The 25,882-nt window shown below is 47.9% G+C and overlaps 1 protein-coding gene across 2 annotated transcripts; it reads right to left on the minus strand.

The window, feature by feature from the left end:
- Positions 1 to 1,477: 1,477 nt before the first annotated feature.
- On the minus strand, positions 1,478 to 21,545 carry Mxd1 (MAX dimerization protein 1). Of its 2 annotated transcripts, XM_052174224.1 has the most exons (7): positions 21,286 to 21,545; positions 20,881 to 20,980; positions 15,302 to 15,331; positions 5,256 to 5,370; positions 3,909 to 4,068; positions 3,478 to 3,566; positions 1,478 to 3,061 (listed from the first exon to the last, which is right to left on the minus strand). In XM_052174224.1, exons 1-7 carry the CDS (start codon positions 21,356 to 21,358, stop codon positions 3,047 to 3,049), a joined length of 582 nt encoding a protein of 193 aa, XP_052030184.1. In that variant the 5' UTR covers positions 21,359 to 21,545; the 3' UTR covers positions 1,478 to 3,046. The 2 variants fall into 2 exon arrangements, with proteins under 2 accessions (XP_052030184.1, XP_052030183.1); XM_052174223.1 differs by having other exon boundaries at positions 1,478 to 3,566; positions 21,286 to 21,544.
- Between the last annotated feature and the right edge of the window lie 4,337 nt (positions 21,546 to 25,882).

Below are 25,882 nucleotides of genomic sequence, written 5' to 3' on the forward strand. Positions count from 1 at the left end.
TTGAGATATGCTAAACATTCAATTTCTTTGGCCATCCACAAGCGGAATCTAATGGTGCCAATCAATTATTTCTTTTAGAAGACCACAGTTAAGAAGAGTATTAGAAGTATCGATGGATTACATTTCTCACCACCTCAACCCAGGATCTTTGAAATCAAAACATGCTGCAGACCATAGCACTCTGCACACACAGCATGAGAGGCCAGCACACAGCAAAAGGCGCTGGCTGTCTTCTCCCAGAAAGCACTAAGTCAGGAGTAGCAGCCATTGACATACCAAAGAGACATAGAAAAATAGCAGGACAAACAGGGGCGGTAAAGCAGGGAGACAAAACACTGTAGCCAGGAAAGAAACAGAAAGCAGGATGTGGGTGATACATTACAGATCACAATAAAAGTGGTATTCCTGCCAAGACAGCATGGTATAAAACCTTAATGTGTCTATATATGCTCTTCAAAAAATAAGTTCTCTCTTGAAGGGGCAGGGAAGAAGGCAAGAGGGAGTAAGTCCACAAAACTCATCGTCAAGTCCCCAAGATATTGCTAGAAGGTTTTGAGTATCATATGCCATCTCCTGTGTTTCTAGACCCCAAACACCCCTGGCCACATCAGAGATGGGGAGAAGGGCCACAGGGAACCCAGGGAAACCCTTGACTTCTGTCGGACACAGCAGGGGTACATGAAAATGCTACTTTAAAAACAAAACACTAAAATTACCCAGCAGCCACTGTAGGGTTGGGCCTGCCCAACTCAGGGATCCCAGCTGGTGACGTTCTAGCCTTGGGCCAAGGGGGAGAACCTAGGCGCTGTTCAAGACCCACAATGGCCTCACCAAGCCAGCACCAGTTCTTCAAGGGCAGAGGCACTGGTAGTTGCTACTGATTTCAAGATACCTGGTTAGCAAAACAAAACCCAAATCAAAACTTGCTGGGTGCAGGGCAGACATCGAAAGCTAGTTCTGTGTTTTCCAGACCAGGCAAATGTTTCCTTGTGGCATGGAATCAAGTTGACAGCAAGCTCCTGTGTTCCCACTTGTATTGTGACAGTGTCACTGGGGTACAGCTGAGAGTTTAGTTTCAGAAGGAACCTTCACATACAAATATGTGCACGTTTCACTGACTGACACAATTCTGTACAATGTCAAAGTCTTCCAGTCTGGGCTTCCTACCTGTGTCTCCCTCGGCCCCCCCAAGAACCTTAATAGAAAGGTTTTTCCTTTTGCTTAAGAAAACAAAGCCCACTCTGGAGCCTAGCTCTTGGTAGACATGCTGGTGATGAGTGAAGGAGACACTGGGGGGACCCCTGGGCCAAGCCTGCAGGTCCCCAAAAGCTACAGTTTTGGTCAGAGAAAAGCCTGCCTACCACAGCGACTCAGTCCAACTTCCAAAGTCAGGCCTGCCCTTGGCGGTTAGCCTGTCAAGTGCTCTAAAAACACAGAGATTTACCACACACCTATGCAAGGATCAGACAAACAGGGCAAAGGTCAAATAATCACTGTTTTATGTTGGGACAGTACACTTCATATTTCAACCGAAAGACAAAAGAAAAAAAAAAGACTTAACTCAAAGGTGCAACAATGAAAACATGGAGAATGACGGCATCTTTCAGACACCTCCTAAGTGAAATAAATAAGTGGACAAGTTTGTTCCCTCCCGCTGGGCAGCCCACAGCGTTCTCCCATGGTCCTGACTTTCTGATGGCTTTGGGTGCAGTGAACAGACAGGATGCCCTCGAGGTCTAGCAGGTGGGCATCCAAGGGGACCCAGGCATAGCTGCGTCCAGAGCCAGGCCTGCCAGCTCCTGAGCACTGCTCTGAGAGACCCTGGCAGGAACTTTACAACACAAATGGCACCGGAGCTGTATGTCTGGGCTAATTTTCAGCTGGTATTTGGGAAACACTCCAAGTTTGTTTTTTTTTTAAAAAAAAAAAAAAGTCAAAACAGGCCTTTGGGACCATCAAGGAACATATGACATCCACAGTGACCTTGTGTGGATGGGACTGCTCTCTGCCAGGGTATGTTTGGACTTGAGGAAGGGGTGCGTGACTGTGTCACTGCCTACTGTGGAGCCAGCTGTGGAGCCCTTAGGTGACACCTGTGGATCTCAGGACTGTCCCATTACCTGGTGACACAGGCTCAGCCGCAGAGTGCAGACTTTACAGATGGTTCAGATTCAGTGAAAAGGACTCAGCAGAGGCTGAGAACATCCAGACCTCAACATATGAATGCAAAAATATTCAGGGGAATGAATTAATTTTGTAGACAGCTACGTACAAAGTTTCTAGAACATCTATAAAAGCAGTCATAAGAATTTATATTGCATTACATTAGTTTATATAAAATGAATAAATAGTATTTATAGGTGTTGTATGTCTTATGTACATACACATGTGCTCTGGTTTACCTTAAATAAAATGCCACAAGGGGGAAAATCATCCTTTTAAGCCATAGTCCTGGAAGTCTTCAAAAGCAAACTTCCAGATGTTTTCAAAAATAACTTAGCAGGAGGGTTCTGGTGACACGGGGAACCCTCCTGGTCACTTGCCACGGAGAAGAAATGTGGCCTCTTTCTCTCATAGAGAGTGGCTACTAGCTCAGCCAGTGCCAAAGCTCAGTTATTGCTGGGAATCCGACAGGGACACAGGTAGAAGGGACCATGGGGACAAAGAAGCAGTCACTTTCGTCATGTGGACAAGGAGATCTCATCTATCTCTGAGGTAGGACAATGTTCCAGAGACAAGTAGCATCAACAAACCCGGGGCACCGGGGTGCCTGAAGACACAGCACACACCAGGCCCCCAGAACACACACAGGGGGCACGCTGTTCTCCTGAGGTGCGGAGTGCCCGCTCTGAAGCAGGGCCGCCACAGCACTGTGGCTAGGCCGCAGCAGGCTTGCTGGCGGTGCTCCTGGCTTCTCAGTGCTCTTCGGTTTTGCTTTCAAAGCTTCCTTTGGGATCTCTGAGATGGAGTTCCCTCTGAGAAGTTTGCTTGCTGCGGTTTCCTATGTGCCAGACAGAGCTTGAACCTCTCTCCTGGGCGAGTGCCATCATGAGCCGGAACACTAAGAAAGATCTCGTCAGCTGCAGGACTGCACAGGGGGCTGTGAGAGGTGAAACTTGCTTGGGCTAAGGATTCTTGGGTGCTCTGAACTGCCTGGAATGCACAGTCTCTCAGCGTTGACATGTATGGACAGAGAAGCTACTGACCTCACTCAAGACCACAGCCCTATGTGCTTTCTGAAAAGTGGACAGAGCTGATATCGGTCAAGGTGGTATGTGAGGTTTGCGTGCAAGGGCGTCTGGACAGGTCTGGTGCACTACCTAACCAGGTGAGGTGGAGAGGACAGTGGGCCCGCTCCTATAGCCCGAGGCCTGCCTTGTGCCCGTCCTGGAGCTTGGCTCTTTTGACACTGGCACTGGAATAGCCCTCATCACTGCCCAGGCTCTGCATGCTGCCTCGCTCGTCTGAGTCACTCACGCTGCTGCTCCAGCCCAGGTCCCCATTGAGGTAGTCCGTGCTCTCCACATCCACGTCCACGTCCACGTCCACGTCCACATCCAGGTCTTCTGCAGGATGAGACACAGCCTTCAGTGTACCTCAGAGCTCCCTCATCCCTCCTTGGGCACTGCTATCTAACTCCTGCAGAGGGGAGGCTACACAAGCCCCACTGCTCAGCTCCCGAAGGCCTAAGCCCTGCCGTTTGATAGTTTTTACTATTTTATTTAGTGTGCATGTGCACGGGTAAAGGCCAGAGAACCAGGAGCTGGTTTTCACCTCCACTGTTATTCCCAGGGTTCAACTCAGGCTGAGCTGTAGGGACCTTCACCCACTAAGCCCCTCTGAGCCCTTTCTTATCTGCTCTGGGGTTGGCTCTGTTGCCTGAAGCCCCTCTGGTAGTTGTGACTCACCCCTGTCTGAGTCGGAGCGCTCTGAGGACACCACAGAGCCCACGCTGTCCATCCGAGTCCTCTCAGCACCCAGCTTCTCCAGTCGTCGCTTCAGGTGCCGCTGTTCCCGCTGAAGCTGGTCTATTTGGTGGACAGCTTTTCTGTCACAATCTTCAAGTTTCTGCAAGTCAAAGGGGTGGTTGTTGGAGCCAATGGGTTCTACACAAGCAAAGAGCCTGTACCAGTCCCGACAGCAGAAAAATGTGCTCTGCATCCTGGGAGGCAGGTGGCGTGTCCCTTGTCAAGCATCCCTCCCACAGTAGGAGTGGGGCTGGCCTGTCATGGAGATGCAGGGAGAATTTGACCGTTTGAATCTTCCACCCCTTACAACAGATCTCTGGCCTGGTCTTCATATTCCCAGCAACCATCTGAACACCTCTCAGAACTGGAAAGCCACATGGCTTTGAGTTACAAAACACTTCTGTGTAAAAAGAGGTTTATCCAAGCACAGTTTCGATTACAAAATGAATTCTCATGTCACGAAAACTCCAATTAACTTCTGTTGTTAGCAGGAGATCAGAGCCATTTTAAAGTCCAGACTTGGAACTGTCCAGAAGCATCTGGATGCTTGATTCCACAGATAATTTATTCTTACAAATCTGCCCCCAGCTCCTCGTATATTCTGCAGATAATTAATGAGGGTGTTTCATTGTAGCTGTTTTGCTTCCAACTGAGGCTCTCCCAGGGCTGTCTCTGGATGCAGGCTGTTAACTGTTAATAAACTGGTATTTGTCTGACCACAAATGGAGCTGAATGGTGATACTGGCTCGGGTCGGCAGCGCACAGAGTCAGCGCAGAGGGACATCAGGGGGTGCTTGGGACACACGTGTGTACAAAGACCGGGTTCCCCACGGAGCTAGATCACAATTCTGGAAACACCCAGCAACCACATAGGACCCTGATAGATGGGGCTCATGTCAGCCAGGGATCCCATGACAGGAATGGGTAGCAGAGACTCTGGCCCTGGGAGCCCTGTGCAGAGATCTGCAGCATGAGGAAGGCTAGCCATAAAGAAGTGGGGGCAGCGGACCCTGCCATGCGGCTGTGTGTGTGTGTGTGTGAGTGTGTGATACAGCATGGAGGAGACAGGTCAGACTGTGAAATGCTTAGGTCCTGGTGACGGGGATACCAGTGGCTAGAGGCACCAGGGCCTGCATTTCTAACTGGGCCCTTTAAGCAGGTTTTGGGAAGCAGGTGGGAGGAGCCCAGAGACCATCCTGGAGACACATTTTCATCTATATGCCCCTCATGCCGCTCAGATACCCTGGCCAGGCCAGAAGGAGCGGGGCAGCAGGTCAAGGCACCCACCTTTATGTGCAATTTGGCTTTTGTCAGCAAACTCAGGGTGGTGTGTCGGCTTGACTCAGGGCCCAGTGGAACCAAGCCCTTTAGCTTCTCCAGGCACAGGCGGAGGTGAGCACGCCTGCGAAGACAGGACCAGAGAAGCACTTGAGACTCCCTGCACAGGTTCTGAGGTGAAGGCTAGAGCCAGCAGTGACAGTGTGAGAGGTCAGGCACCTGCCTAAACCCAGTGAGAAGCAGAGCTCGAGGCTTCTAGGCTGATTCCATCTGTAATTCTGGGGGGTGTAGGTATAAATAAAATCTGCTCTATTAGGTACTTTTTAAAGTCAGGTACTCCTGAATCAGAAGATGACATGCCCAGAGGAAAGTCCTCAAGTCATTGAATATATATCACTGTATTTCTGCTGTGCACAGAATTTATAAGTTTAGTGTTATTCACTAGGGCATATATATGCTTTATGACAATGATCTGAGCTGAGCACACTGTCTACACAGACAGGGCAGGAATGCAAGAATCCACATGCATGTGCTTCTGTGGACTCGAGTCTTCAACAAGACATCAAACCCCAGTGGTAGTGGCTGGAAGAGAAAGCAGGGAAGGACATTTTTGATTTTTTTTTTTTATTGTTGTTTTTCAAAGATAGGGTTTCTCTGTATAGCCCTGGCTGTCCTGGAACTCACTCTGTAGACCAGGCTGGCCTCGAACTCAGAAATCCACCTGCCTCTGCCTCCCAAGTGCTGGGATTAAAGGCGTGCGCCACCACCGCCCAGCCTAGGAAGGGACATTTTTACTGAAAAACTTTTGGTTTTAAGTTTGGGTTTTTTGATTGTACAAATCTCCTGTTATTCTAACAAATACATATATTTCACATGCGGGACAAGTTTACCACAGGCAATGCTAACAAATGTGTGAGTGGAAGGAGCCCTCTTTCATCCTAAGTGTGCAGGACAAAGGCTGATGAGGAGGGAGCACAGCTGCATACAGACCCTGTGTCACAGCATGGCCAGAAGCACAAGAGTTAAGAGTCCCCACAGCTTCTGACGCTTATACTTCACTGAAACCTAGGTTTGGTCTTCACTGTAGGATGGAAGAGATCCCAGGAATATGAGAAATATGTGGGCTCCTGTGTAGGTCGACCACCTCCTTAAAGCCCTCCTGAGCCACAGGGAAGCCTTGTTTCTGGGCTTCCTACAGACTGTGTCTGCCTCTCAGCCCTTTCTCAAACTCGCTGGGAAGCTGAGCTGCAGCTAACCTACTCACACACGCACGGATGACCGACGTCAGCTGTTCCAGTGGACTTTAAGCTTCTCAAAGACAGAGTCCATCTTATCCCATTTACACAGAGCTTGGCCTCGGGCAGTGCCCATTCCCACACCCAGCCAGCTAGACAGTGCCTCTGCCGTGGGGGGACAGTGCAAGGCCCCCTGGGGCAGCACTGGGAATGTGGCTTGGACCTCACTCAGTGCTGAGGGCCTCTGAGCTCAGGGAGTACGTCATCCCTAGTGGGCAGATGGAAAGGCTTGGATGCTGCCTGGAAGGCCTGCCCTGTGGAAGAGCCCACAACAGACTCAATAGCACTGTGGTCAGGAAGGGCAGAAGCTGTGTGTACCAATTATGCCATCAAAATACTGCAAGAGCAGAAGCAAGGCTCAGTGCACACATCTGAAAATGCTACAGTGACACTGGCCAGGGCACACTCTAGACTGTAGTCAATACTACAGAGATGCCATGAGGGCTGGAGGCAGCTCAGTGGTCCAGAGCACTTGCTCTTCCAGAGGACCTGGATTTGGTTCTCCCATGTTGGGCAACTCACAACTAGTAGATTTGATGCCTACAGTCTCCACACGCAACTGCATTCATATGCATATGCCCACCCATAGGCACACATTTTAAAAATCTAAAAAGGAAAAATATGAAAAACTACAACTAGTGACTATATGGTTACTTGACTGATCTGCACTAACTTCTCACTCTAAAGTTTACAGACTAATTAGTTATATAGGGATGCTTATCAGTCTGCTCACTACTGAAAAAGACTACAGGGGACAAGTCTGTCCTCCTGTTTTCCTGTGATGTGGTCATTCCTGTCACTGTCCCCCTGGGCCATCTTACTGCCACATTAGACCAAGAGAGGCCTTTAGCTCTTCCTGGTCCAGCAGGAGAGAGTGGTGCTGAACACTGGCTCCTGTTGTCCCTTCAGCCTGTGTCCAGCAGTCCCACACTGCCTTGGACCTAGGTAATGAACACAGACAGCTGCAGGCCTCCCGCAGAGGAGTGCTGTAATTGGTGTGTAGAGACAAAAGGCTTGGGTGGATAGCAGCTGGAGAGGCCACACTGCAGTCACTGTGTTGCAGTCAGGAGTGGTCTGTAACTGGCAGTCAGTCCACTCTTAGCAGCCCCACTCCTCTCTGTCACCAAGCACCCAGATCCTATTTTTTATTACTTTCACCATTCAATTGCTAAATAACTCAACCATAGCGGAGCAGAGCGGGGCAGGTTGGAGGCTGCTCTGTCACCTATTTCCCAGGTGACTTTGAACAAGCTTCCTAACTCCAAGGCCTCAATTTCCTTATCTGTAGAATGTGGGACAGAACCTACCATAGAGTGTCTCTGTGATACACTGTATCCTTACAAAGGCTAGCAGATATGGACAAACACTGTTTCAGTCTTCTTCTCAAGCACCAGCAAGCCCAGGGTCCTCACCAGGCAGGGATGACTGATAAAATACTCAGAGAGAACGGACATCTTCTGTCCTTGAAACATCTAACAAACAAGCTAAGCCTTCTGTGGAAATACAGATATTGCTTATGTGGGAGGAAAATATGAACAAAGCATTCATAAGCTAGTGAGGGTGACGAGGTCCCTCTGAGGCCATGTGTCTCACGTGGCACAGGACCCAGGGCAGGAGGGAGGCACGTGCCTCATTTTCCAGGCTCCAGGTCCTGGCATCCTGAAGCACTCCCCATGCCCCCAAGGCCTTCACAAAGCTAAAGGTGGACTCAGCCCTCGATGCACAACCACGCACCCTCGGAGAGCTTACAACTACTCCCTAAGCAAGAAACCGGTGCCATAGCTAGGAGTGAAATGAAAACAACCTGGGAAGACTGATGGGAAATAAACTATCAAATAACTGCTGAAGGACAGGAAAATCTGAGTGAATGGAAAACTCTGCACAGTGCTGGCAATGACCCCTCAAAGCAAGAATGCCAGCACGCTTCAAATTTAATACAACTCCACAAAAACAAAATCCCAGCAGTTTTTTTTTTAATGTTGGAAAAATTCGCCTAAACTTCATCTAGAAGATTATGTGTGTGAGACAGCCAACACTGGAAAAAGAGGAGCAGCATGCTGCAGATATGAACCGTTAGAAAGCTGAGGTGATTAAAGACAGCCCTGGCATCGCAGCCCACACTCAAGAGAGCAGACCAGATGCTCAGATGAGCGCTGAACTCAGCAGACAAAAGACAGCGTTGCAGATCCTGGGATGAGTATGCAGGACCTGGCCTGGGAGTGGCCACCATCAAAATAAACCCAACAGATCAAAGGTCTAAACGTAAAACATGCTCACACGGCGTGGTGCTCTTAGTTCTGCTCGACTTTCCTCAGGCATGAGGATGGAAAACCAAATTGCCAAGGGAGAGAGGAATGAGGCCAGGGCTAGCGGCACCTCACACGCCAGCGACCTGTCTACCCAGGGACAACTTCAGTGTGAAGACACCACTGCAGGCAGAGCTCGGAGCCCCTGGGCTTCTGCATTAGAAGCTGTCAAGCTCCTGTGTGCTTGCTCATATCTTTATCCTTTTTAGGGCCTAACTTTTACATATGAACCCTACACCATGCTGAGCAGTGCTGGTCCAGGGGCAGACATCTGAGCAGGGGAAGGGATGGTTACCATGTGGCAAATGCTTCATTCTTCCACCTTTATCACACTATGTTTTTCAGGAGACTATAGGACTTCTTTCCTCCTGGATACTGGGGTAATGCTGGAAAAGAGGGGGTCCCTGCCCAGAACCATTTCCTGCATGGGTCCCTGTGCCCTCGTTCTCACCCACAGGCCCTCCAGGGTTCCCTGCCGTCTCTGATAATCTGCTTCTCTCTCTAACTGGGTCACACAATCACTAAACTTTCTATGTGCCTAGTTCACTACTAAAAATAAAAAGACACCAAGTCTCCAAGTTTCTCAAGCACTGGACCCCAGAGATCATACCATGCCTGTGCAGGCCAATGGGGTACTTGGGGGCTGCGGTTCCTGTGGGAGCCCAGTCTTTCAGTAAAGCCCGGTGTGCTTGAACTCACTCAGCACTGGTGTTTTCATTAGAAGGTGCCTGTGATTTCTATCCAAAAAGAGAGGGTAGGCTTTCAGTATTTTCTCTCCTACCATGACATGGTGTTTGCACAGGCTTACTTAAATAGCACAGACCCCTTCAAGATCACTAGGTGTACATAAGCTGTACAGTTTGAGGTCAGAAGAACCAAGTCTTACCAAGGAATCAAAGCCTTCTTGAGAGTGAGTAAAGGTCTCAATTGTGTTGAGAACAAAGCCTGTGAACTACACGACCGTCCAGATGAAGACTGGAGTCATGTTTTAGGGGAAGGTCTATCGCCTCCTTTCCTTCACAGCGATGTCTGATCAAGGGCTGGAGTGAAGGATCACTGATTTGACTGAGGCCCTGGAAGAACCCTCATCACCATGCGGACAAATCTTTTTTTTTGTTTTTTGGTTTTTTGGATTTGTATTTTTTTGAGACAGAGCTTCTCTGTGTAGCCCTGGCTGTCCTGGAACTCACTCTGTAGACCAGGCTGGCCTTGAACTCAGAAATCTGCCTGCCTCTGTCACCCAGAGTTCTGGGATTACAGGCATGTGCCACCACCGCCCGGCTGGACAAATCTTGTAAACACAAAGGTGACACACATATCCAGTGGCATAGAAACAATCGTGCCTCAGCTCCATGCGGAAGACCATGAATTGCTTACTAAAATAAAAAATATGTAGCTGTGCCCCCTTAGTATTTCCTTTCCAGGGGTTGATTTTTACATAAAATATATTCTAATGAGTACCTGCTAGGTTTATCTCACTCTGTGAGTCCTAATTCTGGCAATGAAGTCAGAGGATGCCCTGAAAGCTTCAGGCAGGAGGCTGGAAGTTAGACAAGCAGACAACATAGGTATCCTCCCCCAGCCTCCAAAGGCGCATGGTACCGGCTCTATAGGTTAAGTGTGGAAGATGGTTCTAGTGGCCCTGGTCTTCAGCACACCGTCAGCATAGCCTACATCTGCACACCAATGCCCATGGGGGATGGGTGGACAGAAGTAGTGAGAATGCCCCAGTGCACACCACACCCAGGCCCAATGCACATCCCATCCAGGCCTGATGCACACCACACCCAGGCCCAGTGCACTGCACACACGGGCCCAGTGTAAAAAACACCCTGGCCCAGTGCATAGCACTTAGGCCTTGTGTACACCACACCCAAGCCCAGTGTACACCACACCCTGGCCCAGTGCACACCATGTCTAGGTCCTGTACACTCTATGCCTGACTCTTTCGATAGAAGAGAGTCTGGCCATTTGAAAAGTCAGAAACCCAGGGAAACAGTTCCAGAGAACCTACAATCCTCAGAACATTCTTTAGGGAAACTACTGGAAAGGTTTCTCATGCCAGGTCAGGCACCACTGAAATCCTTTTGGACAAATGAAAATACAGCACAGACCAAGGCTGCAAATTCCCATAGAGCACATACAAAAATCTTTAGTCACAAGGGTAGAAGATACTGAATCTGTATCATCCCAGAAAACATGGGTGTCTGCTACTAAAGTCGCTAGAGCTGGACAGGTGCCTGCTGTGGCATTGACTCCCAACCTGTTCACCATGGCTGGTGGGTCAGTATCTCCATGACCACAGGGCTTCCTGAAATGCTCTTACCCCAAAGTAGTTCCCAGCCAGGAGAGCAGAACCAACACACGGCACATAACAATGGACAGAAAGAATTCCTGTGTCCCAAAGATCAACCAATAGCATCCAAAACTGCAAAACCCTGCACACTTTTTGCAAGAAATGTGTAAGCCTTATGGGGAAATGCCACAAAGGTTTGCTTTGCTTAGAGACAGAAAAGAGAGCTAAGTAAGTTAAGAAACACACCAAGTCCTGGATGGAAAGAGCTAGTAGCTTAGCATATTAGCATATGTCCTGGAACTCACTCTATAGACCAGGCTGCCCTCAAAGTCAGATATCTGCCTGCCTCTGCCTCCTAAATGCTGGGATTAAAGGTGTGCACCACCACTGCCCGGCTTAGTATATACTCTTAAAGGTAATTTTATTGGAATTGCACAGTTACAACTTTTGAAATCGTAAGAATCTGGGAGATGAGGAGTTGGAGGACTGATTTATAATGTTTCAGAACTGGCTCTGTGACAGGTAGCCACAATCCCAATACAAGGAGGCTGAAGTAGGAAGACACCCAACTTCAAGGCCAGTTTGGGCTATATAGCACATCTTAGGACATCCTGGGTTACAGTAGTGAAGCTCTGTCTTAAAAGGAAAGAAAAAACCAGTGGCCATGGGGACTGGAGGCTCAGCGGTGGAGTACTGGCTGCTCTTCTAAGAGGACCCAGTTCAGTTCCAACATTTATGCAGTACCTTAGCACAACCGGCTAACTCCAGTTCCAAGGGATCTAATGCCCTTTTCTGAACTCTGCAAGAACCAGGCATACATGTGATGCACATACACACATGCAGGTAAAATACCTCTACATATACATTAAAACAAAGAAGTCTATAAAACACAACAACAACAAAAGCCTTGGGTGTACGCAAGAGTTAAACACACACAGTGAGAATACTGGTGTCCAGAAGGTAAAAGATAACCTGGACAGTCACATGACATGTGCTGTTTATGCATGGCCTTCATCCTGTGGAGCTGTAGGTGCTCAACAAACACTGTCTCCATTCTACACATCTTGCTTTCTTCTTGTAGATGCCAGGTATTTAACTGTTGTGTCCCACCTGGGGTTAAGGCTTGTTCTAAATGTCTAAGGTACCACAGAAATCCAAGTGTATTCAACTCTGCTATACCAAAGAGGGGAAATCCCACCTTAGAATTTCTTTTTGGGTTGCTTTTGAGAGCCCTTACAATCTTTTTCTATGTGGCTATGTGGAGTGGGGAGTGTTTAACTCAAGTCAGGTTGCTGGGTCTGAGCCTAGCAAGGCATAAACTGGGTGTGGCAGTGCACTCCTGTAATCTTGGTGCTCCAGCAGGAGGATCAGAAATTCAAGGTCATCCTGGGCTATACAGGAAGTGTGAAGCCAGCCTGGGATGTGTGTAACTCTGTCTCAGAAAAAAGGGGGGCGGGGAGGAAGAGGCTCAAGTGTACTAGGGGCCAGTGGGGTGTTTTCTTCTTAAGAGCTACCAAAGCCAGGTAGCTACAAGAGTAACTACTGAACCCCAACTCAAGAATTTCTTAAACCAAGCAGGCCAACAGGGAGACAGAGAAGGGCTAAAAAATGGTTTCTTCTTCCCCTGGGCTGCAGTAAGCAAGGTTTAGCTAAATTAAGCAATGGAGGCCTTACTTCCTTCCCTTTCCAACCACGTACACTAAACCAGGCAAAGTATTGTTAGGACTCTGCAGACCCAATTTCAAAAGGAACAGGAAGCAGGGAAGCAGAAGCCACTCCCCGCCTCAAGGAAGACAGAGGGCAGCAGTCTGTGCTCTACGCCACCAGTAATGACTTCAAGTCCCCTTTTGGACTCTGTCTCTGTGGCCCTTCGAGTGCCAGAGCAGCAGCCCTTTATGGACTAACAAGGTGTTTGGGTCCTTCTCCTTAGATTTGTCATTTCTGTAGCATGGGTCTGGCTGGTTTCAAATTTACCCAAGTGTAAATTTGTCTAGTATCCTACACAGGGCTCAGGTCTTGGACCATAGTAAGCAAAAACTAAACATCCCTGAATTATTTAAAATAACAACACCCATGCACTCTTACATGCACACACAGACACGCACAGACACACACAGACACACACACACACACACAGACACACACACACACACACACAAAATGTAGCACTCTCACAGAGGAAAAAGGCATAAAATAAAGGAAGACCGGGGAGTCTTTGCTCGAAGGATGCAATCTGTTTTTCCTTTGCAGTGCTGGGATGGAACCCAAGGCTGTACATGCCAGGCATACACTCCACCACCGCGGAGTCCTGGCCGAAAGGGCTGAAACTGGATAATACAAATAAATGCCTACATAAAAGGCCTGGAAGAACTTGAGGCAGACACAAGAGAGGCTCTAAGGATGAAGAAGGGAGGCTACAGCTACCATCTTCTATCCAAAAAGCATTCTGAATTCCTAGTTACTGATCTGTGAACCCTGAGAGCATAAAGGTAGCTCTGACTTTAACAGCCAGCCACAGTCACGAAGCAATGCACAGGTGAGAAGGCCCACACAATGTCACACTCACTGGAAATCCTGCAAGGGAACAGAGCTGTAGGTTTGACTTTCTTCCCAGATTCTGCCTGCCTGGTAAAGGTCTGGTCTCTTTTCTTGGGTGAAACTTAAAATACAATTCTGACCTAACCTTCAGAGTCAGAGTCCTTTAAGAGCGTTTGGGGGAAGAAGGGCCACCCTCACAGCAGACCTTCCTGTTCACATAGGTATTGAGACCCCCCCCCACCTGGGTGGGGGCCTACATTTCAAGTGGATGGATGCTCAGAATGACACAGGTCCATGGTCTCAACCCAGCTATAGGTGAGTCACCTGGGAGCTTCTGAAGGATTCTAGTGCAGAGCCTCAACCCAAAGCTAATAAGTCTGAGTCGGTACACGAGGGCTGGGGCACTGTTTGTTTTAAAGTTCCTCAAAGATTTATAGCATTGTAGAGGCAGAAAGTTATATTTGCTTTTTGTTTTTTTGGTTTTTTTCCTTTAAAGAAGTCTTTACTGCCTGGCTGTAGCTGTGTATGCCTTTAATCCCTCTGGAGGCAGAGGCAGGCAGATCTATTTAAATTCAAGGCCAGCCTGGTCTACAGAGCAAGTTCTAGGACAGCCAGGCCTACACAGAGAAATCCTGTTTCAAAACCAAACCCAAAATCAAATAAACAAACAAATAAAAAATGTCTTTACTGAAGCTGGGAAATAGCTTTAAGTCCTCCATGGAGAAGGACAGTTGTGACTGGAGAGTAGAAACCGGCAATGTTGATCATAAGGAGGCAGGGTGAATGCATGGGACTCCGCTGCTTTGATTTACCTTTGTATATTTACATTTTCCCATTAAAATTTTATTTTATAGACTCAGTAGAAATAAACAGCTGTTCTCTGCCCCAGAAAACACATGTAATATGTATAATGCATCAAAGATTATTTTAAAAAGTAAGCTAAAAGTTTTGCCAGTGAGCCTCAAGCACAGCAGAGCTGAGAACTACTAGGTAATGTGACTGAAGGACAGGCGAGTTGATCTGGAAATGAAAGGTTTATGTCAGGAGCAGCAGCAGTCCAGGAGTTGGCTGCACTCAGGGCAAGGTGAGTCACAGGCGGCAGGGCCTCCAGCAGCAGACAGCACCTGAGCCTCTGCCCCGCATCTTCCCTACTTTCCATATGCACAGCTGCCTGAACTGAGACGCCTCACTCACACAGCAGCTGCAGGTATATATGCATGTGTGCACACACTGCACGTATTCATATACATGTGACTAAGGCAGTGCTACAGAGAGAACCCAAGTGTGCACACCTCATTGCCTGTGGGAGTCATCTGAAGGTATTCCGGGAGTAGGTGGGGGGAAGGGTACCAGGTGATGCATGGGCACCACTGGTTAGAGGGTCTGAGTGAACTCCCAGCTCAGGAGTCTCCATTGGGAACGGGGGTGGGGGTAGGAGAATTCACTATGTGGTAAGAAATATGGGTGAAACTCCCAGAGCATCTCCTCCAAGGTCCCTCCAGACTCCCAGAGCACCTCCTCCAAGGTCCCCCCCTCCCCGACTCCCAGAGCACCTCCTCCAAGGTCCCCCCCCCGCCCCCCCCGACTCCCAGAGCACCTCCTCTAAGGTCCCCCACTCACCGGTTTTTCTCCATCTCATTGTGAGTTGATCTGAAAGAGGAGCAAAAAAATAAGATTATTCTTGTCTTTTTTTTTTTTTAATTATTCTTGCTTAAAGAGTGTTATCAAGTTGGGCTGTCACCTTTAATCCCAGCACTCAAGAGATAGAGGCAGGTGGACTTTGGGAGTTAAAGGCCAGACCGGTCTACATGGTAAGTTCCAGGACAGTCAGATTTACATAATGAGATTCTCTCAAAAAACAAAAGTGACTTCAATACCAACATAACTGAACTTCCATGTGAATGTGCATCCGTGTGTGTGTGTGTGTGTGTGTGTGTGTGTGTGTGTGTGTGCATGTCTGAGTGTGTTTCCCACCTATTTTCGGAGACAGAGGCTTCTCAATGAACCTTGAGCTCTGCTTGGCTAGACTAGGTCAGAGAGCCTAGAGATCTGTTTCTATAGCCACTGTTCTGGAGTCAGAGATGTGTGCTGTCATGTTTGAGTTTTATATAAATGTTGGTGATTCGGGACTGTAAGCACATTACTACAGAGCTATCTCCCTAATCCCCATTTTAACTTTTTATCCTACAAAGTTGGTATGGGAAGGTAGATATGCAGGGGTGGGGTTAGGGGGTAGGGGATAGGGATTCCCTGGGTTTTTCTAAAGGAGTCTACTTGGGGAGTCAGATACTTGAAAGGGTCTAAAATACACCTTAAGGGCTGGAGAGATGGCTCAGTGATTAAGAGCATTTGGTGTTGTTTCAGAGAACCAAGGTTCTATCCCTATTACCTACATAGCAGCTCACAACTATCTGTAACTCCAGTTCTCCAGGGGATCTGACTCTCTCTTCTAACCTCTGTAGGCACCAGCTATATTCAAGATGCACATGATATACATGCATACAAAACACTCATTTATTAAAAGATAAATATAAAAAATATAGTTCAAGGAACTTCAGCGACTTAATAAGAGGCATGCAGTCTTTTGTAAAGAGGAAGAGGATCACTTACAAGACACACTTGTACAGTGTGATGTGCACTGGAGTTGCCTAACACCATGAAGCTTTCTTTTGGTTATCTGTACAGTCATGGGGGTGGGGGGGTGGGGGTAGGAGGTGGGGGATGGGGTGGCATCACACCCCGTCCTACCTCCCACGGGCAGCAGATACTAACACAGGATGGATGCTGTTTGGTTAGAAACTTCTATTTTAACTAGTAAAATTCCCCCCCCTGCCCCGCACCCCAGTTCAGCTCCCTGAATTAAATGCCACATGCACAACCTCCAGAAAGATGCTGCTGTCTCACAGCAGTGAGGGAAAGCAGGGGTTTGCAAATTCAACACAAAGGCAGCAGTCTGGTAAAAGCAGGCGTTGAGAGGGAAGAGTCCAGCTTTGTCGTCTCTGGTACAGTAGATGAAATAACTGTACTATCTTGTCCTTGTTTAATCCCTCTGTTAAATGATAATACAAATAACTGCCAATAATCTAGTAAAGAAGCATGGATCAATGAGGGAACAGCTATAGAAGAGACTGGTGAGGCTCAGATGAAAGACACGTTGGGTTCATGGCTGAGCCTGAGGACCAGGCCTTGCCTTGGACTTCATGGACAGTTTCCCACAGTCACGGAGGTCAACACGATTCCTTCTACACCTGGAAGCAGCTCCTCCATGACAGGCTTCAGTGTGAGGAGCCCAGTTTTGGAAAGGGCTGAATGTGGATCTCTGGAATCTAACTGGCTCTGCCTGTGGATTATGACCCTGAGGTAAAGCCTCAGGGCAGCCATGGCCAGTGCTCTGCTCTATACAGCAGCAGTGATGCACAGCGACACTCACTCAGCATAGATCAGGGAGAGTCTGTGCCTGTGTGGGGCACAGAGGTGTCTTCAACAGGGAACTTGTAGCCCAGCACTAACATTTCTCTTCTAGGGGTTGGTGAGAAGGCTCAGCAGAGAAAGATGAGTCATAAGGCCTGGAGACCTGAGTGTGACACCCAGGACCCACGTGGTGGAGGAGAACCAACTTCTGAAAGTTGTCCTCTGACATGCATAAGCAGGCTGTGGCACATGTGCACCTACACACGTGCATACAAACAAATAAAAATGTACTGAAGACAAGCTTTCCTTCTGAGGCCCTGGGAGATGACGCTCTGTTCCCGAGGAAAGACACATGGGAAGCAATGCTGGAGTTAAGCTTTGTCTCTAGGACCTCCAACCCAGTCTTTGATTGGTTCGTCAGTCTTCCGGTTTACATCCTCATGGGAAGGCAGGGGCGAATCACACACACGGCTTTAAACACGTGCTATTTTACCTTTAACTAGGAATTCTAAGTTCAAAGTCTGACAGGGCTTTTTTTTTTAATGGATAAAAGTGGGTAAGACTTTGCTGTTTCACCACAGAGGAGCACAACCCCGAGGTGGAAGGCTGGGAGGAGAGCAAGCACCCAAGGCACCTGTACCAACACTTTCTGGATTCTTTGAAGAGCTACAGACACAAACTGACGATTTTTATCTACATTTTAAAAATGCTGAATCCCCAAGACAAACTTTATCTACAAATTCTGTAGGAAGCACAACTTTTTCCAATTTTTAACACAAGTTTTTAAATGTCAGGTTTTATTGATTACTTAAGAGTGTTGACCAAGTGGTGCCTTTTAAAGGAGACGGCCACCGAACAGGTGTAAGTGAAGCGTGCTTTTGAGAGGTGCTGAAACTGAGTTAGTCATTAATAAGAAGCAGCCGCCACCACCGAGAAGTAAGCACTGAGGTTTTAATTAAGGCGTGGGAGAATGCAGATACCTTCCCGTGTCAAACCATTTTCCATGCAATCGCTGAGGAGTAACTCTGGATGGCCAATAAGTTCAATTTTACTCTAGAGCAGCAAACCCTAACACAACAATAACTCAGTCAAATGCACCATGTCAAAAAGGCACCTCATGTTAGGTTAGCGTCCCAGGCACTCCTCATAAAATAGTGCAGTAGCCAAGTCCCCGACTTCCTCTTTCACATCAGTGGCAGAGCCTGTTTTACTCAAGTTAACAAAATATTCTTCTGAAAAATGGTACAGGCAGAGACATTTGTAACACAGTTACAACTACTTAAAAAAGCTGAGGCAGAAGGCTGTTGGAACCCAACCGTCTGAGGGTAGCCATGTGCAATACGCAACACCTTTGCATGTTATTCTTTAGTGTGGGGATTGAATCCCAGGCCTCGTGCAGGCTAGACAAACTACCACTGGGTGCAGCTTGTGCCCTGAGATACTTTTCTCTAAAAACAACAGCAAACAAAACCAAGAAAAACAAAGCTCTCAATTTTAATTCTAAATAATAACTAAGTGATCTTTAAAAACCGAAAGAAAGATCCTATCTTTCTAATCCAGTCGTTATCTGGACAATTACAGAGCACTGACAGTCATTACAGTTTTCTTTCTTTCTCTTTCTTTTTCTTTCTTTCCAAGCAGTTTTAAAACAAACTGTATTTCTGTTCCCAAGAAGTTTGATATCATGGGTGAATCTTAGTTTTTCTTGTTCACAGCAAAGTATTCCCTCAGACTCCACAAGCAAAGAACGTACCATTTTAGCCAGAATATGAACAAGAGAACTAGGAGTATCTCCCTGACCCTCTCATTTCACATTTACAGTCTCATGGCCCCGGGCAGGAGGCTGATTGTGACTGACACACAGCTATTCTCCGATAGCTTTCTCCTCCTCAGGTAAGGGATGTGCCAACAGCCATGGGAGAGATCACACCTACAGAAAAGGACCTGCTCAGACTTTAATCCTGGACTCCGAGGGACCCTTACACCACTGACTGCATCACTCCCTTTCACTGGTCTAGAAGGAAGTACATGAGCACCTTCGGCAGACCTGTCTCTAAGAACGGGAAGCCTCTTAAGAGAAGGGTTTACAGCTTTTCCCAAACTCATGAACTAGAGCCATTTCCAGGAGTTCTGTAGGCTAAAAACAAGAGAAGGCCTCTAGTGCTGGGCTTAGCATTTTTAGCTTTCACGATCTCTTAATCATCATTAAGATTAAGACTTCAGCAGTGCCTTTCTCCTCCCCATTCCTCAGTCCACCCCCACCCCACCGCCACCAGCAACCTTCCTATAAAGCAGGAAAGACTAGTGTTAAGGTATTAGAGCCTAAGACTGGTAAGGTGGACAATTCCACCCAACTCAGGAGTGGTAACAATAACGGCAGAAGTGGGATACACTAATACAGAGACAACAGACAATACACCAAGGCTTTGAAGTCCTTCAGTTACAAAGGCAGCAGCAGAGGCCTTTCTGATGCCACTGTCTGACTCACACCACTGTGCTCATGCACCTTCAAGGCTGCAGTGCCCGTGGACAGAGCTGCTGACTACCACCACCAGGCTATGCTAGATGAGAGGACAAGGAAAACCCACCAGGTAATTAGCAGGCCAGGTCCACCCTTCCGGAGCCTTAGTCAGGAGCGTGGCCAAGTGTGCTGCTCAGTTCTGTGATCCCGACACTAAGGACGAGGAACAGGTGAACCAAGGACAAGGTGGGGAATCCCGGACGAGAGTGGGAATTCCCTGGGGTTTAGTGGTCTGTATTAAGCCACAGAGGCTATGCATATAATGCTTGTGGGAAGTTATTTGTGAGGGGGAGGGATTAGGATTCTAAATGGATGAAAATGTCAATTATTTTAGTTGATAGGCATGAAAGCTATAATTGAATGGCTCTGGATACACAGACTCCTACCAGCTCGTTAGTGGTTTTGTTTTTGTTTTCTGAGATGGGGTCTCAGTGTGTACCCCTGGCTCAGACGGAATTCCCTAGGTAGACCAAGCTGGCCTCCAACTCACAGAGATCCACCTGCCTGAGTGCTCCTGAGAGCTGGGATTAAAGATGTGCACCATCATGCCCAGCTACAACTAGTATTTTAAGGGCAAGGAGGGGCACATAGGACAGTAACAGAGATGAAATGTTATTGTGGGTCAGGGACTGTGAGTTCCCACCCACTGACTAAACACTGTGGTGAAATTCACAGCTTTTGAGGACTGTAAGGTAATCTGTGAGGCTAACAGGAAAAGGCTGCAACTTGATGACATCTTAATGTAACATGCATCTTCTCACAGAAGTGAGTTCTAACCTCAATCACTCTGCTCAGCCATCAGGAAGAGAGGTCACAATTGGGTTATGGGACAAACTACTGCATTTAATGCATGCATTAAATATAAATTTCTATCACTTATGTTAGGCCAGATACTTCGTTTGTAAAATCTCTATAACAAGCAAAATCAACTGATAATATGCCGTGTTTTGAATTAAAGGAAACATGGAAACTCTGTTGCTTGTAAGGCAAAGTAGTGACCTGCTGCCAGTCCTGCTTGGAGCTTTCACAGAGCTTTGCTTTATTCAGAGGGTAAAAAGTAGAATTAATTTTGCTTTAAAAAGTCACAATGAAATGTAAGACATTCCTACTTTTCTCTTCAGTTTCCTCAACTTAAAAAGAAGAGCTGCTTGGCACCATACGCACATTACCGAGCCCTCAATGTATCTGTAGGGCTAGAATCCTGTAAGTCAACGAACATCAGCCTTGGTCGTTTTAGCTACAGAGAAGGGGAACACCGAATAGTTACCTGCTACTGGTGCTGTTCTTCTTGGGCTTGTTCCTCCGTTTGAAGGCATCTCTGTCCTTGCTACTGTATGGCAACATGGAGGCATACCCATGTTCAGCTTCTAAAAAACCGAGGGGTCCCGTTAATAAGTGGGCCCAGAGCATTCGACACCCTGTCCCTGCGTCCGTCTGTCTGTCTGTCGGAGTCCGGGACACCGGGCAGGCTCAGGCAAGCGAATTCTGAGAACAATGCCTGCTCTTTCCTGGCGTGGACGCCCTCGGTTCGGAGCAGGTGTGGAAGGTTCCAGCTGCTCACCGCCCCCCGCGCTCGGCTTTTGGGGCGCGGGCCCGGGGGTTGGCGCTCGCGGCCGGCCCGCGCCCCAACCACCCCAGCGGCCGCCCGCCCGGCCCGCAGCCCGCCGTGCACCTCTCTCCCGCCGCTCCAGGTAGTCGGCCGCCTCCAGCAGCAGCTGGATGTTCATCCCGACCGCTGTCGCCATCCTGCACCCGGCGGGCCGCCTCTCCGTGCCCGCAGGCCACCGGCCGGGAACGCCGAGGAGCCGCCGCGCTGGCCAGCCAGGAGGGGCAGCGATGGGACAGCAAGGAGCTCGGAGCCCAGCCGCCACCGCCGAGTGTTTATCCCGACTCGCCGCCGCCCGCCCCCGGCCCCGTCCCTTGACAGGCCCGCGGCGGCGGCGTGCCTCATTGGGCCGCCCGCGGCCCGACCCGCCCTCGGCCCTCCGCGATTGGGGAAGTGCCCGCGGCCCCGCCCCAGGAGCCCGCCTCTCCCGCCGGTTGGCCGGGCTTGACAAGGCCCGGGCTCCACCCCCTACACCCCATTGGCTGCAGTACTCGCAACTCCGCCTCGTGCTTCTGCCTGCCTCCCATTGGCTCCACGCCGAAGGCCGGGCCCCCCTTGGGTTCTGCAGGTATTGGGCAAGTACAGTATAGGGAATGCCGCTGCGCCCGCGCCTCATTGGTCTAATCCTCGGAAACCTCCCAGCTACGATGACGTCACCGTTCAGCCTAAGCAGCGGCCCACTCCCCGGCCGCTGATTGGCTACAAGGCAGAGGGCAGGGCGGTCCCCCGCCCACTGGCCGCCGACCTGTTGCCCACTGTCTCCGGGGAGAACTTCAGGCCTAGCTAGGGGACTTCAGCAGATGGAGGCACCTAGCGCCCACCCCAGGAATTGGGGTGTGTGGGGTGGGGAAACAGCCGGCTCCCCTATACCACACTCGCACCGAGTAACCCAGTGCATAGAGAGTAAGGCTGAACCCGACGCTGTCCCTTCCATCCCAGAGGAAAACACTCCAGAGCAGGCCTCTACCCAAGGCCACAAACTGCTCTACCAGCACCCACAGGAAACCTCACTCTGTAAACACAGGTCCATGAGCATCGCGATTTTTGAAATGAGAGCTTATTCGAGACCTACAGTGCAATATCAATATATCCAATTTAAAAGGCAGGAATAAAGCTAAAGAGTAATAAGTCTGAAAATTGAAATGAGCAGGGTATTTTTAAATAAAACTTATTTGTGTTGTCTTATACAGTTTTAGCTTTCTTTGTATGCTTGTCAGGTAATCTACCTAGAGGGTTCCCATCCCTCAGGACAACCCTGAGGGTTGTCTTCCTTAGCTACATTTGCACATGAAGAAAGAGGCTCAGAGACAAATAACTTTCCATTTTCCCCTTAGCTTGGAGAAAGACCTGAACCCCTGTAACCTCAATTGCCCAGACAATCCTCTGATTTACAGTTATATAAAAACAAAACAAAATAAAATGATCCCAACAACAATGGCAACAACAAAATGGCAGGTATACAGAACTGCAGACAGCCACAGAACAAAGTTCAAACCACTGGGCCACACAGACTGGTGCAATGGAAAGGCATCATTGCCTGACGTGTCCACATACCCAATCAAGGGCTCTCTGCTGACACACACTCAAGGCAGTTTTTCATGAGGGCATGAAACTTGGAAATGAGAATGGGGAAAAGAACCACTTGGAATATCTTCAAAGTGTATGCTGTTTGTTAAATAAGGTTAAAAACTAAAGTATCATGCAACTATTAAAGTAACCAACTTAATATAAACGCTTTGTTTCAGCCATTTTTAACATCTTAGGTTTCACACTTTCATATTTCCTCCCAAGTTTTAAGTCTTCCCTTTCTGCTTTCAACAATTTATTTCAACCCAGTCCTATTTCAGGATCATAATTCTACCCCTGCAGTCACTCTAACAGAAAAGCTACACATTTCTTTTTAAAAGGGTGGTCAGCGTTTGAAACGCAAGCCAGAGAGAGTAAATAAAGCAAGTAAGTTAAGCACCAACAAGTCTAAATTCAACTCCAAACAAAAATACCCAGTTACATAAACACCAGAGAGGAAGACTAAGAAATTATGGCAATTTCCTTTCCTGGTGGCAAGAGATGGATTGCTTACAGCAACTAAGACTTGACATTAAGAACAGAGTATCTGGCGCCATCTACTGGTCGTGAAGAGGAAAGTGGAAAACAAAGGGTGTTCCAGCTCAGTCCTCTCCTACAATGGGAACACCAGGTCAGTCACTATGGAAGCATGAACTGGTGAGCAGGCCTTGTCTCCCAAACATGAGAGTTCTAAAATGCATGGGCTCCAGCTCTATGGCAAGAGTTTAATACAGACGCTGCATGTGACAGCACAAGAAAGGTGCTTTTCAGCATGCAAGATAAAAGGAGGAACTGAGCATTAAATGGAGAAACACAAATGTATGACAGACATGGATCTAGTCTCTCAGTACCGCAGTCTGGCTCTCTCCCTCCCATGGCTCCAGCTGGGGGGAAGGTCATTGTCAATGCTGGGCTCTCATATGGAAGCCAAGGGGCTGCTCTGTGGAGCTCCTTAGAACTGGATCCTCCACAGCGCTCAAGTGCCCGAAAGGCCTAAGGCTGTGGGAATTAAAACCCTCTTCACAACCAAATGTATAAAACCACTATGAGATGAAGTTCATCTTCTATGTTTTTGAGGAACTGATGTCATTTCTTGGTGTAGCAAATATCCAAACAGGACATTTCTGCTTTAATATCAACCCTTTGCTGCTATCACTTTAAACACTTCAGTGTCATGGCTTCTCTCATCTTTACATTAGAATCTTCTAAACTTTTAATAGAGAAACACACACATACACACACACACACACACACACACACATATTCATCCATATATTGCACAGGACATAGAAGAGGGTAGCAGAGCTCTTTCAAGGTAGACTTAACTTACACAGGCACAGAAAGTTCTACAAGGCTCCATATTAATTCAGCTGTAAAATTATCTCTACATGTTATTTGTTCAAAAAAAAAAAAGACAATGAAAAAGCAGGGTCTGGTGAAGCACAACTGCAACCCCAACACTCAGCATGGGCAGGCAACAGGTCTGTGACTTCTATGTAAAAGGGGATTAGGGCTGGAGGGCAGGCTCAGCCGCTAAGAGTATGCTAGCTCTTGCACAGGATCTGGGTTTAGTTCCCAGCACCCACATCAGGTGGCTTACAACATCTTGTAACTCCAGTTCCAGGTGATCTGATGCCTCTTCTGGTCTCTGCATACACACGGTACACATACAGAAAAGCAGTCACATACATATATATCTAAATACAACTTAAAAAAACATCAGAAACTTTTAAAAAGGGAATCAGTCTTATCTCAGTTAATGACTGAAATACTTTCCAAAACCAAAAGACAAAAACCAGAAGTGGCTCAGTGAGAAGGCGGAGAGCACTGCATTCCAATTCAAAAGGCGACAGCAGCAAATGCGGCAAGCCCCACTTCTCAGGATAAAAGAGCCAGTCGGGGACCATGGAGGACCTAAGCTTGTGCTAGGCGCAGTGAGGGGAAGCAGAGCTGGACATGGAGGACAGGTGTACCTGCCTACACTGCAGGGAATGGACAAGCTTCCACAGCCCAGTACTTCAGCTTTTACACAGACAGGTCAGGGGGCTGAGAATAAACATGTGTCCACTGTGGCTAGGTGTAGTGGAGCACACCTTTTGGCCCAACAATGGGAAGGCAGAGGCAGGCAGATCTCTGAGTTTAAGTTCTAGGACTGCCAGGCTACAAAGAAAGACCCTGTCTCAATAAATAAATAAATTAGTTAATAATAAATAAATAATAAGATATGTGTCTATATAAGTGTACTAGTATCCATGGAATATTTTTCATAAAAGCAAAAGCATCCTACATGCCATCTGCTGTTGTTAACGTATAAGCAAAAACAAGGCATAACCTCAGAATGGAGTATTACTGATTTGTAAAAAGGAAGGCGGACACTAACACATGCCAGAGTGCAGACGATACCAAGTGAAAGCAGTCAAAGGAGCACGTGACTCCACTTATACCAAACAGCCACAACAGGCACATACTAGACACATGGCCTATGCTGGAGACTTGTGGGAGTGGGGCTGAGGACAGAGTATTAAGAGAGTTCAAAGTTTCTTTGGATGATGAAGACTAGATGTGAAGATGAATGCCCACCTAACTGCACACACTAAAACTACAGTCAACTTTAACAGAGTAAACCTTATCTGAATAGAGAGAAGGAACATAAGCACATCTAGAGAAGAGGGAACAGTCTAGAGGAAGAAAAATAAAGTGGAAAAACTAGCCAGGCCTCAAAGAATAGCAATGAGCACAGTAGATGCATTTAGATGTGTCCAAGTGCAGTGAGCTGGGGTGTGAGGACAGATCACACGAGACCTATGTGCTTTATACTTGGAGACTGCAACAACATGGACTCTATTCTAATAGTATCACTGAAACCCAGGGAACATGCGATGATGTGTGCTGCTGGGTGGAGAGTGAAGAGGCAACAGGAGCAGAGGAGGGTTCTTATCTGGAGCTTCTGCAGGAGTATAGACGAGCGTAAGTCTGCCTTGTAAGCTTGGTGGTGGTGGTAAGCAATGGCCAAATAAGTGTCAAAGGGGTTTCCCAGTCAATCAGATATAGGGCATAAAAGAGGTGGAGGATGACCCCAAAATCTGTCTGAATGAAG

The sequence above is a fragment of the Apodemus sylvaticus genome, chromosome 2 (genome assembly GCF_947179515.1).
Source record: "Apodemus sylvaticus chromosome 2, mApoSyl1.1, whole genome shotgun sequence".
Taxonomy (NCBI): domain Eukaryota; kingdom Metazoa; phylum Chordata; class Mammalia; order Rodentia; family Muridae; genus Apodemus; species Apodemus sylvaticus.

Excerpts from the sequence above, each read along its gene's own strand:
- Mxd1 (XM_052174223.1), bottom strand. The coding sequence starts at position 21,358 with ATGGCGACAGCGGTCGGGATGAACATCCAGCTGCTGCTGGAGGCGGCC. Across the intron at positions 20,981-21,285 it reads CCTGGAGCGGCGGGAGAGAG|AAGCTGAACATGGGTATGCC; the intron begins GTGCACGGCGGG and ends TCGGTTTTTTAG. Across the intron at positions 4,069-5,255 it reads AAGCCAAATTGCACATAAAG|AAACTTGAAGATTGTGACAG; the intron begins GTGGGTGCCTTG and ends TTTGACTTGCAG.